The following is a 13185-nucleotide window of genomic DNA, read 5'->3' on the forward strand; positions in this document are numbered from 1 at the left end:
AGCTGTGGGGCGGTGCACAGCAGCAGCGGGGCGAGTGGAGGGAGGCTGTTTATCTTTCTTTGTTTCCATCGAGCTATTTTCAAAATTATGCAAATCAACCTATTTGTATAGGGCCATGTGCTCTGTGTGTGCGTTGTTGATTTTCCCCCAGCTAGTCATATGCAATATATTCATCGGAGTGTCCAGACACCCAGGCAGTATTTCACACACACCTGGGAATGCCGATGCTGTGCTTTTGTATGTGTGCATGGTGCACTGCGAACACTGTGCTTGGTTCGCGGCACCTTCTATGACCGTTCAAGTTGACGGCTACCTTTCATGAGAGAAAGGCAGTGGTTGTTCTCGTTTCTTTTTGTATTTCAGTTTCTTGTGGCATTCTGGGCGTATTTCATCTGTTTGTTTTTTGTTTTGGTTGATGGTATTTTTGCCTTTTTGTGTATACATTGAATTATAATAAGCAGCTCGTAAGGGGGAGACATTTGTGTTTATTCCAGAGTGGAGGCTGCGATGATCAGAGTGGTTGGGATGTGTGTGAATATGTGAGGGAACCGTTGCATGTGTGTATTTGTATCATGTCACGTTTTTTCTGTTCATTGGATGGTTCAACTGCTGTTGCTCTTTTTTTCTCTATTTCTCCTGTTTGTTTGTTTGTGTGCGTGTGTGCGTGTTGCTTTTACTGGGATAGTCTTACTGCGGTGTGGCAATCTACTTTACTTTGTTTTTTTTTATTTTTGTGTGCTGTGGCGCATATATGCTCTGGCTTTGCTTGCTCCTCTGCGTGGTGCCTGTGCGTGGCGAGGCGGCTGTGCTGCGGTACACCGTGGAGACAGTGGACGCTGCGGCTGTTGAGGCGCTTCCGGCGGACCACTGGGCGCAGTTCAACGAGGATGTCTTTCGGCTGGGGAAGGGTTCTTTTGTTTCTTTATTCGACGATGCACCTTATTTTGAGGCGATCAATATTACGTCCCCTTTTTTTAGCCGCGATGCAGTGGAGTGGTACGTGTCGTCAGATGGGTTTCTTGCACCGACGCCGTTGCCGATGTGCGGCTTCTTCTGCAGAGAGGTTGCGCTGGACACGCTCATTGGAAATTACCGGTTCGGCGACGATGTCTATGGCGGTGGTGGGGACTGGCCGATGATTGGTCTCTTCGTGACGGATCTAAACCCCTCTGCGGCGCAGGTGTCGTGGAGTGTTCGTGTTCTTTCTGTGCCTGGTGGTGAGGCGGGTGTGGATCGTGTGATTGTTGAGTACCGGGATGTGCCGCTAGCGCGATCCCAGTCTGCGAATGACACGTTGAAGGCGCAGGTGGAGGTGTGGGAAAATGGCACTATTGTGATGCGGTACCAGCAGACACCCAGTGGGGCTAGTGCCTCTGTTGGTCTTGTGCTGTCGCGGGAGGAGCGCTATGTTGTGGATATGGTGGCACATGTTGGCGGTGTTGCTGGTGTGCGGTATGAGCCGGCGATGGACGAATGCCGCAGACTCGTGGAAGAGGCGGCGTGCGTGGGTAATGAGGGGGGAAATTGCGGGTGGTGTGCGGCCACGGAGTTGTGTCTGGCGACCTCACTCGCGAACAGCAGTTGCCCACGCGTCAGCTTTCGTACGAAGTCAGCGTCTTTGCCTCTAGTGGACTACTACAAGGTCGTGGTGGAGCAGGATGCTGAACTGGTAGACATCCACGCCCTGAGTGGCCATGAGCAGTTGAATGTATCCTCACAAGCGTTGAAACTTGAGATGGGATTTAACTTTCCCTTTTATACGGTGAACCAGGCGTCCCACGTGACGAACACGACGTACCTCCTGTCATCCGGTCTTATATCTGTGTTTTCGGCGTCGCAGGCTTGTGGGCCCATATGGAATATGTGCCCCAACGGCAACTACAGCTTTACCATCATGCCCTTTGTAACGACAGAGCAGTGGGGGCCAAGAACGTCCGTCACATGCGCACTGCTCCCCGAACGCGTGCAGGGTGGTGTGTTTTGTGGGAATCCGCAGTGTCCGCTGGGATTGGTGCTTGAAGTGGCAAACATGACAGCCATGGCATCGGACATTCGTTCCTCCACATACCAGATCTACCTGGATGCGAGCGGGGCAGTCGAGTTCCGCTATGGTCATCCCGTTGTTGCCGAAATTCCTACAAGACCTGTGGTAGACTTCTTTGCATTTCCGTCGCCGTTCGTTGGGCTCTTTCGGCACCGCGTGGAGGACCCCGCCACCATCGCCGTTCCGCCGTCGCTGGTGCGCACTGGCACGCGAATCCGATTCGATCCTATCGGTAAGTGCAACGACTGTGGCCTAAACGGAGTGTGTAACTCCAGCACGAATCAGTGTGTGTGTAATAGCGGGTTTGATGGTGATTTCTGTGAGCAGTGCTCTGTCGGCCACTACGGCCCGAGGTGCCTGCAGTGCCGCTCCTGTGAGAACAAGGGGTACTGTGATGACGGGGTGAACGGGACAGGGGCCTGCGTGTGTCCCAAACCTTTCAGCGGAATGAATTGCGAGGTGTCATGTGATGGGCCGTTTGACTGCACACCCTGCAATCTCCGCGGTGGATACTGTGAGTGCGGTGTGTGCCGGTGCGACAGGGCGTCTGGGTGGGGCGGTCCACACTGTGACGTTGTACTGGATCCCTGTCGACGACACTCCTTTGATGGGTGCAAGGTGTGCAGCAGCGACACAGCAAACAACTGCACCTTCTGCTTTGACAGTATGTGCTACTCCGCCCTTCTCAGTGGAAGCGTGAATGAGTACACATGCTCCCATGCTGTGCCGCGGGAAGATGCGTCTCTCTGCGTTCCGGCCGTGCAGCGTGAGATGTCGCAAGTGGATCTGGATTACATCCTTCTTTTCGTCCTTCTCATTGGCGCATTTCTGTGTTCTGTGCTTCTTCTGGTGTTCACACGTCTTGGTGTTCGGCGGCACAGTCTGTACGATATTCATGCTGCTGGTGCCTCCGGCGGTGTACCTGACCACAAGCCGGGCCGTCGTGAGCGTGAGGTGGTACAAGCTGTCTTTCTGCAAAAAGACGCCCTGAGGGACAAGAGACGACACGTTCTTGGGGTTCCGTTGAAGCAAATATCGCTCCAGCGACTGTATGAGAGCCAACGCGATGCCCAGTCAAAGCGAGACTGATAGCGAGCAAGCCGACCCAGACTCCTACCTCCCCTCCAATTGCGACGTTATTTTTTTAAATCTAACTGTCTGTTTCCATGCGCGTGCTTTGTAACACGTAGGCCTTCTTTTTTGTTTGTTTTTCTGACCTGTTACTTTCCTTGCAACGCATCTCACGGGGCAGGTGAATACTGGGAAGGGAGAAGGATGGGCGCATGAACGGGAATTGGAGCCCAGAGAATGTATTTATGTGCATACTGTGTGGTATCATCTTTTTTTTCTTAGAGTGGTGCAAACAGCACCGTGCGGAGACCAATACTCTGTGTGTCATCGTTTTATTTTTCCCTGTTGCCCCAATGAGACGCTCCGTTGTGGCAGTGGTAGATGTCTGTTTATGCAGGCATTACAGGGACTTCTGTTTTTCTTTTGCTGGTTTTCTCTTCCTTCATGCGTGTGAATGCACTCTGTTCCCTTTGTGTTTGTCTGCTAGTAAGGTGAATATCCTAGCGAAAGAATGTCTGACGCAGTGATTGCGCGAAGGAGGAGGAGGAGGCAGTCGGACAGCACGTGGATGAAGAACCATCCGATGGAAGGGGACGACATTGTTGCGGGTTTCTACGACCTCCTCTGTAAGCGCAACCCCAAGACGATGAAGCCGTGCCGCAATGTCTTTGTACCTGACACGGTGGTGTACGAGCACAACTTTCCACGCGGGTGGTACACGACGGATGTGAAGGCGCGCGAGGTGATGCGGCGGCAGGGGAGGGACCTTGATGCCGCGACGATCGAGGAGAGCTTCAAGCGGAACGTGTGTGATGGCTGTCCCATTGTGGCCACGTACTTGTCGACGTTGGAGGAGGACGTTGGCGACGGCGTGACGGAGGTGACGACGCAGGTGGAGGTGCTTAACAAGGAGAGCGTGAGTGCTTTTATTGCCCGCAAGAAGAAGCGTGAGGGCATCCTGCAGCGGTTTGTGTTCCCCAAGGGGTATCATAACAGCGTTATCAGGGTGGTGTGGAGTCCTCGCGTTGCCATGATTCAGCGTCGCACGAACAAGTTCCCTATAATGGACCGGAAGCGCGCGGAGAACGACCCGTACGCCATCACGGTGACATACGAGGGGCCGGAATACCTGAGCGAGGAGGGAACTGTCTCTGCTCACGTCGCCTTTGAGGTGAAGAACATTTGCTCTGACATTGTCACGCACTTCTTCTACACGGAGCACAAGTACATCACTCGGATGGTGCTGTACTTCAAGAGCGACGCGAGAGATCGCCTGTGGTTCCTGTGGTGCGGCTCGCTGCGTGTGGCGGATCGCAACACACCGAGCGAGATGCCTGTGAGCCTTGCCTGCAAGTTCGGCGAGCCTGCGCAAGAGGGTGACCTCGACGAGGATGAGGTACTGCGTACGACCGACAAGGCGTACTTTCTCGTGACGCACGACGAGTTCTTCTACGAGACGTACGTGCGGGGCCGCGAGGGGAATGCGAGCCACGGGGTGCGGGCGCAGGAGTCGCGGCCGGCGGCAACAGACCCCACTACTGCGCAGCGCAGCGCTGCGGCGGTGGAGGGGGACGTGTCAGGGCGTGCGGACGTCGAGGGCGCGGACAAATTCCCACCGGAAGTTGCGGCGGCACTGGAGCGTGTGCGCGCGCAGGAGGAGGAGGTGCTTGGTGCCTTTGCGGACATATTCTATAGGGCGTACAGTCACTTCCTGGTCAATGTGGATGCGCCGTTTGCCCTGCGCGTGCCCCCACATGTGGTGCAGATTCTGACGGAGAGCAGCGTTGTGGACCTGATGCGTGTGCTCAAGCTGCAGCCGAAGCCCTGTGGTGGCACCAAGGAGAGTGATGATGGGGACGCTGCGATGGTGTACGTCATCCCACCCAAGTTCCGTTCGCCCCTGACGCAGACGAGCGACACGGCGGAAAGCTGGATCCGGGAGCTCTTTGCCTCTCGCCGGGAGGCTCTGAAGCGCAGCTACTTGGCTGGTGAGATGCCGTCGTGTGCGCCGCCATCTGGCACTACCTGCAACTCCAGCGAGGGGCTGGCGTGCGCAGGTGAGGGTGGTCTGGACACACTTCGCCAATTGCCTGCAGATGGCACGAATACTGACCGCAACTCGGCATGTGGCGGTGTATTCGATCCCGAGCTGTGATGAGCCCTTTCGGACGGTCTCAGCAGAACGCAGAAGCATCACGGTGATCTCTGGAATGTAATCTACGAAGAGAGGAATGGAGTGGATGCAACGCTGTCCTGATGGTGCATCTGAAGGGCTGCAGTTGCATCCTCCTATTTCTCTCATACACATGTACGTTGCATATTGCCTTGTATGAAACTGGTTTGTTTTTATTTTCTGACTTCTTTTCTGGTGATACACTGATATGTCTTTATTGCTTTCTCTATCGCTTTTTTCTTCCCTTTTCTCTCCTTCTCTTGTCATCAGGGTACCCTGCTTATCTTATGTGTGAGTTCTTTGCAGAAGTGGATTGCATCGATAATGTCGGTGTGCTTGCCACGACCACAGCTTAGACTGCAACTGGGCTTGGCTGCTCTAATTCTCGAGTTGTGCCTTCTGTCGATGACTTGTAGGGTCCCTTCAATACATTCTGTGTGTGTGTTTGTGTCTGGCTGTGGAATCTGCACTGCTGCAGGATGGGCATCGGTGGTTTTTGAGACCGTGTATTTGCTGTGTTATACTGTCGCTAATATGAGTGTGTGTGTGATGTAGCTGTATCACTGGTATTTGCTCGACAAGCGCGTGTCACAGTGGTGTTGCTGTGAAACCTTGCAATACAGCGTTCGATCCCCAACCATTGCGAGCAGTTTTGCGTACGCTGACACAATGAAGTGACTGAGTGCAGAGCTGACCACAGGACACGGCAACAGGGTATCACCCGATACCGTTGTTCACTTTTTCCATACAATATCTTTTTATTCCTCCAGATAGACTGCAGCTTGTACCACTGTGGTTGGTAATGCTCTGTTGTGGTCAAATCTTTACTGTTTTCTCTTGCCTTCATTATTGCGCTTCTAATATTTTTCACTGTTTTTCTTTGCGCTTATTGTTATTGTTTCCACAACCACGGTGCCCTTCCAGTCTCGGGTTGCTGGATGGTTGCCTGCTCACGGTGTTGCTCTACTCTGCTGTATCCGCACAACCTGCCTTTCTTTTCTTTCCATTCTGTTCCATTCGCCTAGCACTCTTTTTTCAGCTTCAAGATACAAGCTATGTGCTTCCATACTCCCAAGGCCACGAGTGCGGCACACCGTGGCGGCAGCACCTACTTCCGTCCATTGCTCTCCCTCACTGCGCTGCTGTGCCTCACCCAACTGCTGCTGTACACCCCACAGAGCGCACTGTGCCAAGATGTTGTAACCCCAAAGAGTATTGTAAGAGCTATTTCCATCAATGTAAGGGATATTTCTTTTCCGAGGAACATCAGGTATGGCCTTGGTGCAGGTTTTATGGCATCACTGTTTTCGCACAGGTTCACTGTGGCGGATGGAGTTGTTTTGAATATTACGAAGAAGGAGTCCGATTTCTCTGCTGTAAAGAATGACCTTCAAGAAGCTTTAAGTGATAGTTCTCATTTCTTATTTGTTATGGGTCCTATGGGTGATGATGCACTATTAGAAGTCTTGCCAGTACTAAAGGCACATGGTGCTGTATCGTTTGCACCCACCACTGCATCCAGTGTTGTTCGTGGATGGAATCCAAACTTGTATTTTACACGTCCTAGTCCTTCTGCTGAGTTATTTGCGCTGCTGCGCTACGCCGTGAACAATCTATGGGTACACCGATTGGGATTCATGTATCTGCAGAACGTATCTTACGGTGAGGATGAGTACAAGCTTATGAAAGACACTATTGCCGCTATGGGTCAAAACATCAGTGGTGTGTTTACAGTGAAGAGCATGCACCGTGGGTCAGCAGATGGTGCTGTTTTCAATGCTGCGTGGGAGGCATTTGCGGACACCCGACCACAGGCTGTGATTGTCTTTGGTTCGCCTATTAAGGACACTGCGAAGTTCATAATGCGGATGCTGACGGACAAGCGTACTGCTGGTGCCTATCTGCTGGGTCCTACAGCTGTTCAAGACATGCTTCTGAGTGTGTGGCGCGAGGCAGTAAATAAAGGTGTTCCGTTTGTGAGTGGCCAGGTGATCACAACGGGTACAAACCCCCTTGCGAAGGACACACAGTACGTTGCAATTAAGCGGTTTCAGAAGGTAATGGAAGCCTATTTGACAGCATTCGGTCATGAGGTTTTTCAAGGCCCTAAACACTTCCTTAATAATGACAACGATGGTGAGATGATGGTTGCTGGGTGGATGGCTGGTGAGGTGCTTGTGCAGGCAATGGGTAGCCGTGAGTGGCTGAAGGACAGGAAATCGTTTGCTGCATCCCTCTTCAACCAACGCCGTTATATCATCGATGACCTTGTGATTGGTGATTATGGTGGTGAGTGTGCTGGAGGGGCCGCGATTTATGGCGCCACATGCCGCTGCAACCAAGGTGGACGTACTGTGTACCTGAAACGCTTCATACAGGGTTATCGTGCCGAGAGCATTGTCAATGGCCGTATGACGTTTCGTTGGACGGACTGCTATGCTTCTTCCGTTTACATTCCTCCTGCATTGAGTGTGACAATTCTTCTTTTAACCGATTCTGTGATGTCATCTCATAGCTCTATGGAGCTAAACGCTGGGTTTCTTGGGGCGGTATCACTTCACGTGGGATGGTGGAAGAAAGGGGATATATCAATGAAGCCCATTTCAACAACACAAGACGGTGCTCGTGATATCCTTGTGAACACCATGCGTGAGCGACGTATGCACGCAGTTGCTGGCATCGTCACGGAGGCGATGTTGGATGTCCCGAATGTGACGTTTATTGACCCACTATTCCTTCAGCCACGGCTGAACAAGTTCAGGAGGCACGTGATCCACCTGTCGCCCACGGTGGAGCAGGAGCTGTTCGTGCTTGCGCAGTACCTCGGGAGCACGACTGGTGCCACTGCGGCCGCTGTGATCCGCTGCGATGAGGCGGCTGCGGTTGAGGATGTGCTGCGGCGGTCGCTGGTGACGTTTGGCGGGTCGCTGGAGTCGGCGGCGCTGCTGGCTGGTGGCGACTCGCTGGCGGGCCGTCTGCCGTCGAGTGGCGCTGTGTTCGTGGTGGGCCTTGCGGATGGCGATGCCGCTTTGATTGCGGGGCACCTGACGAAGCACAGCGGTGTGCGTGTGTTTGTCCTGTTCTCCGAGCTGTCACTGCGGTACGCTGAGTTCACTGCTGCGTTCGATGGGAGTGGAAGTGCCGACCGCCTTGTCTGTTGGAAGTGACTATCGTATTTTTTTGATTTGACTTTTTTTTCTGCTATTTTTTTTTCTGGTGACTGTTTTGTTTTGGTTTTAAAACTTGTTTTTTCTGAAATCTCTATTTCTGGTGCTTTTGGGGTTTGCTTTACGTTTGCATATTGTGTTTGTTTGTCTTTTGTTTTATTTTAATTCTAGTTAAGATGTTTTTCTTTCCTTGGACTTGTGTATTCTTTGTTTTTACTTTTATTTTTTTACTTTTTTTTTTTGAAGGCTATAGAATTTGCTGGAGATGCGATGTTTCTTTTTGAATGGTCTGAGAGGTGACTATTGCCTGGCTGTGGAAATGTTTTTTGTTCTCTTGTTGCTTGCTTTATGTGTAGCAGCTGATGGTAATTTAAAAGAAATAAAGATATTGAATTTGTTCTATTCTACAGGAGGTCGTGAACATTCTCACATTACAGCCATAAATTCTGGTTTTGAAGCTGCTCTCTTGTCGCAGGATTATACTGTTGGAAATTTTTTAAAGCTTAAAGTTCTCACTATTGCGAAAGAAGATTGGTCATCTAACTTAAGTGATGTCATTGAGAAATCATTGGTGCGTTATGGCGACATATTCGTTCTTATAGGCCCTTTGAAAGGAATCGAGCTCGCTAGTGCAAGACCCGCACTGCACAGCAAAAACTTAGTGACCATTGCACCCTTTAGTGGATCCAGTTCGGAACGTTATTGGGACAAACAAGTCTACTTTACGCGAAGTGATTGGGCTACTGAACTGCTTGCTCTAATTAATTATGCTGTAGGCCATCTCCGAATGCGGCGATTGGGCTTCATGTACCTGAAAAAAAGTGGTTTTGGGGAGCTTGAATATGCTGAGACTACCACGCGCTTATCTGAACTGGGCTATAGCCTAAGTGGAGTGTTTACTTTGCCTTTTGAAAAGGACTATTCCAAATCTCAAGACGAATTTGATACTGCATTTGAAGGTTTTGCTAAAACACGTCCTCAGGTAATAATAGTCTTTGGCAGGCCATCACTGACAACAACTCAGTTTCTTATTAAGGTACGTGGCGATTATCGCATTAATAAGTCATATCTTCTTGGGCCTGGTGTTTTACAGAACACTCTGATTGATGGGTGCAAGAAAGCGGAGAAACTTCATCAAAAAAACAAATGCCAACCAAGGCAAATAGTCACTACTGGCACCAATCCATTGCCATCGGACACTCGCTTCAAGGCTATTGAACGATTTCAAAAAGAAATGAAGGTTTACAGAGAAAAAAACGGTTTACTCAGGAGTAAACCCCTACTGAATAGTGAAGAAAACGATGAGCTGATGGTTACCGGGTGGATTGCTGGTAAGGTACTTCTGCAGGCTATAAGCAACCCAGAGTGGATTAAGGATAAGACATCATTTGCTACCTCACTGTTCAACCAACGTCGTTATGTCATTGACGATATAATCATCGGTGACTATGGTGGTGAGTGTACAGATATTTTTGAATCTCAGGGAGCCATGTGCTACTGCAACCAAGGTGGACGTACTGTGTACATGAAGCGCTTTACTGATGGGTTTCAGGCAGAAGTAATAGAGGAAGGGACGCTGAGAATTCCATTTACCGAATGCTATTCCCTTAACTTCAGGATAGCAGCACCACTCATTGCAGTAACAATAGATTGGAATGATAGTCCCCACACATCACGTAATTTTGAAGAACTGAAGCTGGGTTTGTTAAACGCAATTAAAAGAAGTTCCAATTCTTTGGATTCGCACCATGTTACTATTCACCGTCTCAACTCAAATCCAACTGATGGTCGGCTGGTGCTGTTAAAAGAGATTGAAGACAAGAACACTCACGCAGTTGCTGGCATCGTCACGGAGGCGATGTTGGATGTCCCGAATGTGACGTTTATTGACCCACTATTCCTTCAGCCACGGCTGAACAAGTTCAGGAGGCACGTGATCCACCTGTCGCCCACGGTGGAGCAGGAGCTGCTCGTGCTTGCCTTTTACCTCGGGAACACGACTGGTGCCACTGCGGCCGCTGTGATCCGCTGCGATGAGGCGGCTGCGGTTGAGGATGTGCTGCGGCGGTCGCTGGTGACGTTTGGCGGGTCACTGCGGTCGGCGGCGCTGCTGGCTGGTGGCGACTCGCTGGCGGGCCGTCTGCCGTCGAGTGGCGCTGTGTTCGTGGTGGGCCTTGCGGATGGCGATGCCGCTTTGATTGCGGGGCACCTGACGAAGCACAGCGGTGTGCGTGTGTTTGTCCTGTTCTCCGAGCTGTCACTGCGGTACGCTGAGTTCACTGCTGCGTTCGATGGGAGTGGAAGTGCCGACCGCCTTGTGTTTGCGACGAGCCTGCCGCACTGGGCCGATGTGAAGACGGAGTCCGAGACTGTGCGGAAGTACCACGCTGCTGTAACGGATGAGACAGATAGGACGCCGCTGTCGCTGAGGGCCTTTGCCAATGTACGACTTCTACAGACTGTTCTTTCACGGATGGATACTGTGAATGCCGACACTCTGAGTGGATTTTTCTATCAGAATATTGCTATTTCGGCAGAAGACATGTTATATGGATCATTTACTGATGGGAGTGAGTGTGCTGCGCAAGGTATTGTTGATGCTGCCAAGTGTATTGTGAATTACGGAGCAACACGTATATCTGTGTGGTCGATGTCGCGTGCACTGAACCCCACTGTGTCGGAGCTGTTTCCTCCTGTAACCCCATCGATGGAGTATGTGGAACCCCCAAAAGGTGGTCTCACACTGCAGCAGCTGATTGGTGTCATTGTTGGATGCGTTGCTGGTGTTTTACTGCTTGTTGGTTTGATTTTGTTTCTGCTACTCAGACGACGCAGTGCGCGTGACAATGCGAATGCACCGAAGGAGCCGACGGACCCCGTGACGCTTGTGTTCACTGACATTGAGAGCAGCACGGCGCTGTGGGCTGCGTGTCCGGAGATCATGCCCGACGCTGTGGCGACGCACCACCGCCTGATCCGCGCGCTGATTGCGAAGTACCGCTGCTACGAGGTGAAGACGATTGGCGACTCGTTCATGATTGCGAGCAGGAGTGTGTTTGCGGCTGTGCAGCTTGTGCGTGAGCTGCAGCAGTCGTTCCTGCATCATGACTGGGGGACGGGTGCCATTGATGACGCTTACCACGAGTTCGAGGAGGGGAAGGCTGCGGAGGACGACGAGTACGTGCCGCCGACTGCACGCCTCGACGCTGCTGTGTACCGGCAGTACTGGAACGGCCTGCGTGTGCGTGCTGCGGTGCACACCGGGCTTGCGGACATCCGGCACGACGAGGTGACGAAGGGGTACGACTACTACGGCAGCACATCCAACACGGCTGCGCGCACGGAGAGCGTTGCGAACGGCGGGCAGGTGCTGCTGACGCGGGCGGCGTACATGGCGCTGAGCACGGCTGAGCGTGAGCAGGTGGACGTGACTGCGCTGGGCCCTGTGGCGCTGCGTGGCGTGCCGAAGCCTGTGGAGATGTACCAGCTGGACGCAGTGCCCGGCCGCACCTTCGCTGCACTGCGGCTTGGCAGGGAGGAGGGCTTGGAAGATGTTGAAGATACATTTGATACAACTGACTCCTCCTATGAGTGCAATAGTGCTGCATATGATACGACAGTCTCTTTTATCTTGAGTCTCTTTAGCGCGTACAATCCACGGCAGCGTGCTGGTGTGCTGCAGTCGCTCTGTGCACGCTGGCAGTTGCGTGTCGGTGCAAGAGGCGATATGCCGTATGAGGAGCACTGCCACCAAATGGTCAGACGTCTTGCGGTGCGACTGAATCGTCTTTTTGGTTGTCAGGCGAGTGTGACATCTTTTGTTGGAGCTTTGCATTCGGATAACACTGACAATGCCGTTCAACCTTTTTATTGTTCGTCCATGGCAGCCCATCCAGGTGTTCCGCCGACCTTTTCCTCCAATCTCCCTTCGTCACAATCATCTGATCGTTCATTTGCATCACCGTCAATGCCCACTGAGCAGTTGGAGTGTACAATAGCCCACCAATCTGTGATAGTGCCTGCATCATCTTCCGCTGGACGAGGTGCGCATGTGTCGAGTGTGTCGTCGGAGTCACAATTGCAGGAGCCGACCTCGCTGCAGCTGGTCCGTATGCCTAACAGTGATGATGAAGCGGAGGTTCTTTCGATGTAATGCCTCGCTGCTTTACTTGCACGTCTAATACGATACTTTGTGTTCGTTGTGTGTTTTTGAGTGGGCCTGTGTGTCTGCAGCACTTTTTGTTCTTGCCGCCCATGTTGCCTTCTTGGCAGTGACGGGGTGTGCGTGGTATTGTGTTTGTGTGCTTCTGCTGGCTCTGCTGCACGGAATGTGTACTGTGGTTGGTGGGCTGTTGTGGCAGTGCTGATTTCCATGTGAAATGAGTCGGGATACCTTTGCTTTGCGGTATACTTGCCGTCCCACTGGGCATACGATCAAATCTGTGCCGACACTACTGCTCGTTTTAATAAATCTTTAAGATACATTGCTGTGTGGTCTTTTCTGACTTCCCTTATGGTAAACCTTTTTTCTTGATGGTTTGCTTTTGTTTTGCTTGTTTTTGCCACTGTGTGGGATGCACTGTTGCTGATGATTTCATCCGAGGCTGTGCATGGATGTGTGGATCTGGTGTTGCCAGTGTGTGGTGTTCCTTTGTGGCGAGATGGTTTGTGTGAGCGTGTTGGGGGGCGCCTGGGTTTCGGAGACTCCTACTACTGTCAACGATTAATTC

General features: G+C 51.8%; 4 protein-coding genes across 4 annotated transcripts; all 4 read left to right on the forward strand.

Moving 5' to 3' along the window:
* Window positions 1–751: 751 nt before the first annotated feature.
* LSM04_006616 (uncharacterized protein) lies at window positions 752–3133 on the forward strand (the record flags this gene model as incomplete). Its single annotated transcript, XM_067330535.1, has 1 exon — window positions 752–3133. One exon carries the CDS (start codon window positions 752–754, stop codon window positions 3131–3133), a length of 2382 nt encoding a protein of 793 aa, XP_067194594.1.
* Window positions 3134–3698: 565 nt separating this feature from the next.
* Window positions 3699–5270, forward strand: LSM04_002659 (uncharacterized protein; the record flags this gene model as incomplete). The annotated part of the gene is made up of 1 exon (XM_067330536.1): window positions 3699–5270. The coding sequence occupies one exon, from the start codon at window positions 3699–3701 to the stop codon at window positions 5268–5270; it is 1572 nt and encodes a 523-aa protein (XP_067194492.1).
* Window positions 5271–6343: 1073 nt separating this feature from the next.
* Window positions 6344–8455, forward strand: LSM04_005774 (Leucine-binding protein domain; the record flags this gene model as incomplete). Its single annotated transcript, XM_067330537.1, has 1 exon — window positions 6344–8455. One exon carries the CDS (start codon window positions 6344–6346, stop codon window positions 8453–8455), a length of 2112 nt encoding a protein of 703 aa, XP_067194572.1.
* Window positions 8456–8720: 265 nt separating this feature from the next.
* LSM04_002855 (Adenylyl cyclase class-3/4/guanylyl cyclase) lies at window positions 8721–12608 on the forward strand (the record flags this gene model as incomplete). The annotated part of the gene is made up of 1 exon (XM_067330539.1): window positions 8721–12608. One exon carries the CDS (start codon window positions 8721–8723, stop codon window positions 12606–12608), a length of 3888 nt encoding a protein of 1295 aa, XP_067194498.1.
* Between the last annotated feature and the right edge of the window lie 577 nt (window positions 12609–13185).

The sequence above is a fragment of the Trypanosoma melophagium genome, assembly GCF_022059095.1.
Source record: "Trypanosoma melophagium isolate St. Kilda chromosome Unknown ctg11segment0, whole genome shotgun sequence".
Lineage (NCBI taxonomy): Eukaryota > Euglenozoa > Kinetoplastea > Trypanosomatida > Trypanosomatidae > Trypanosoma > Trypanosoma melophagium.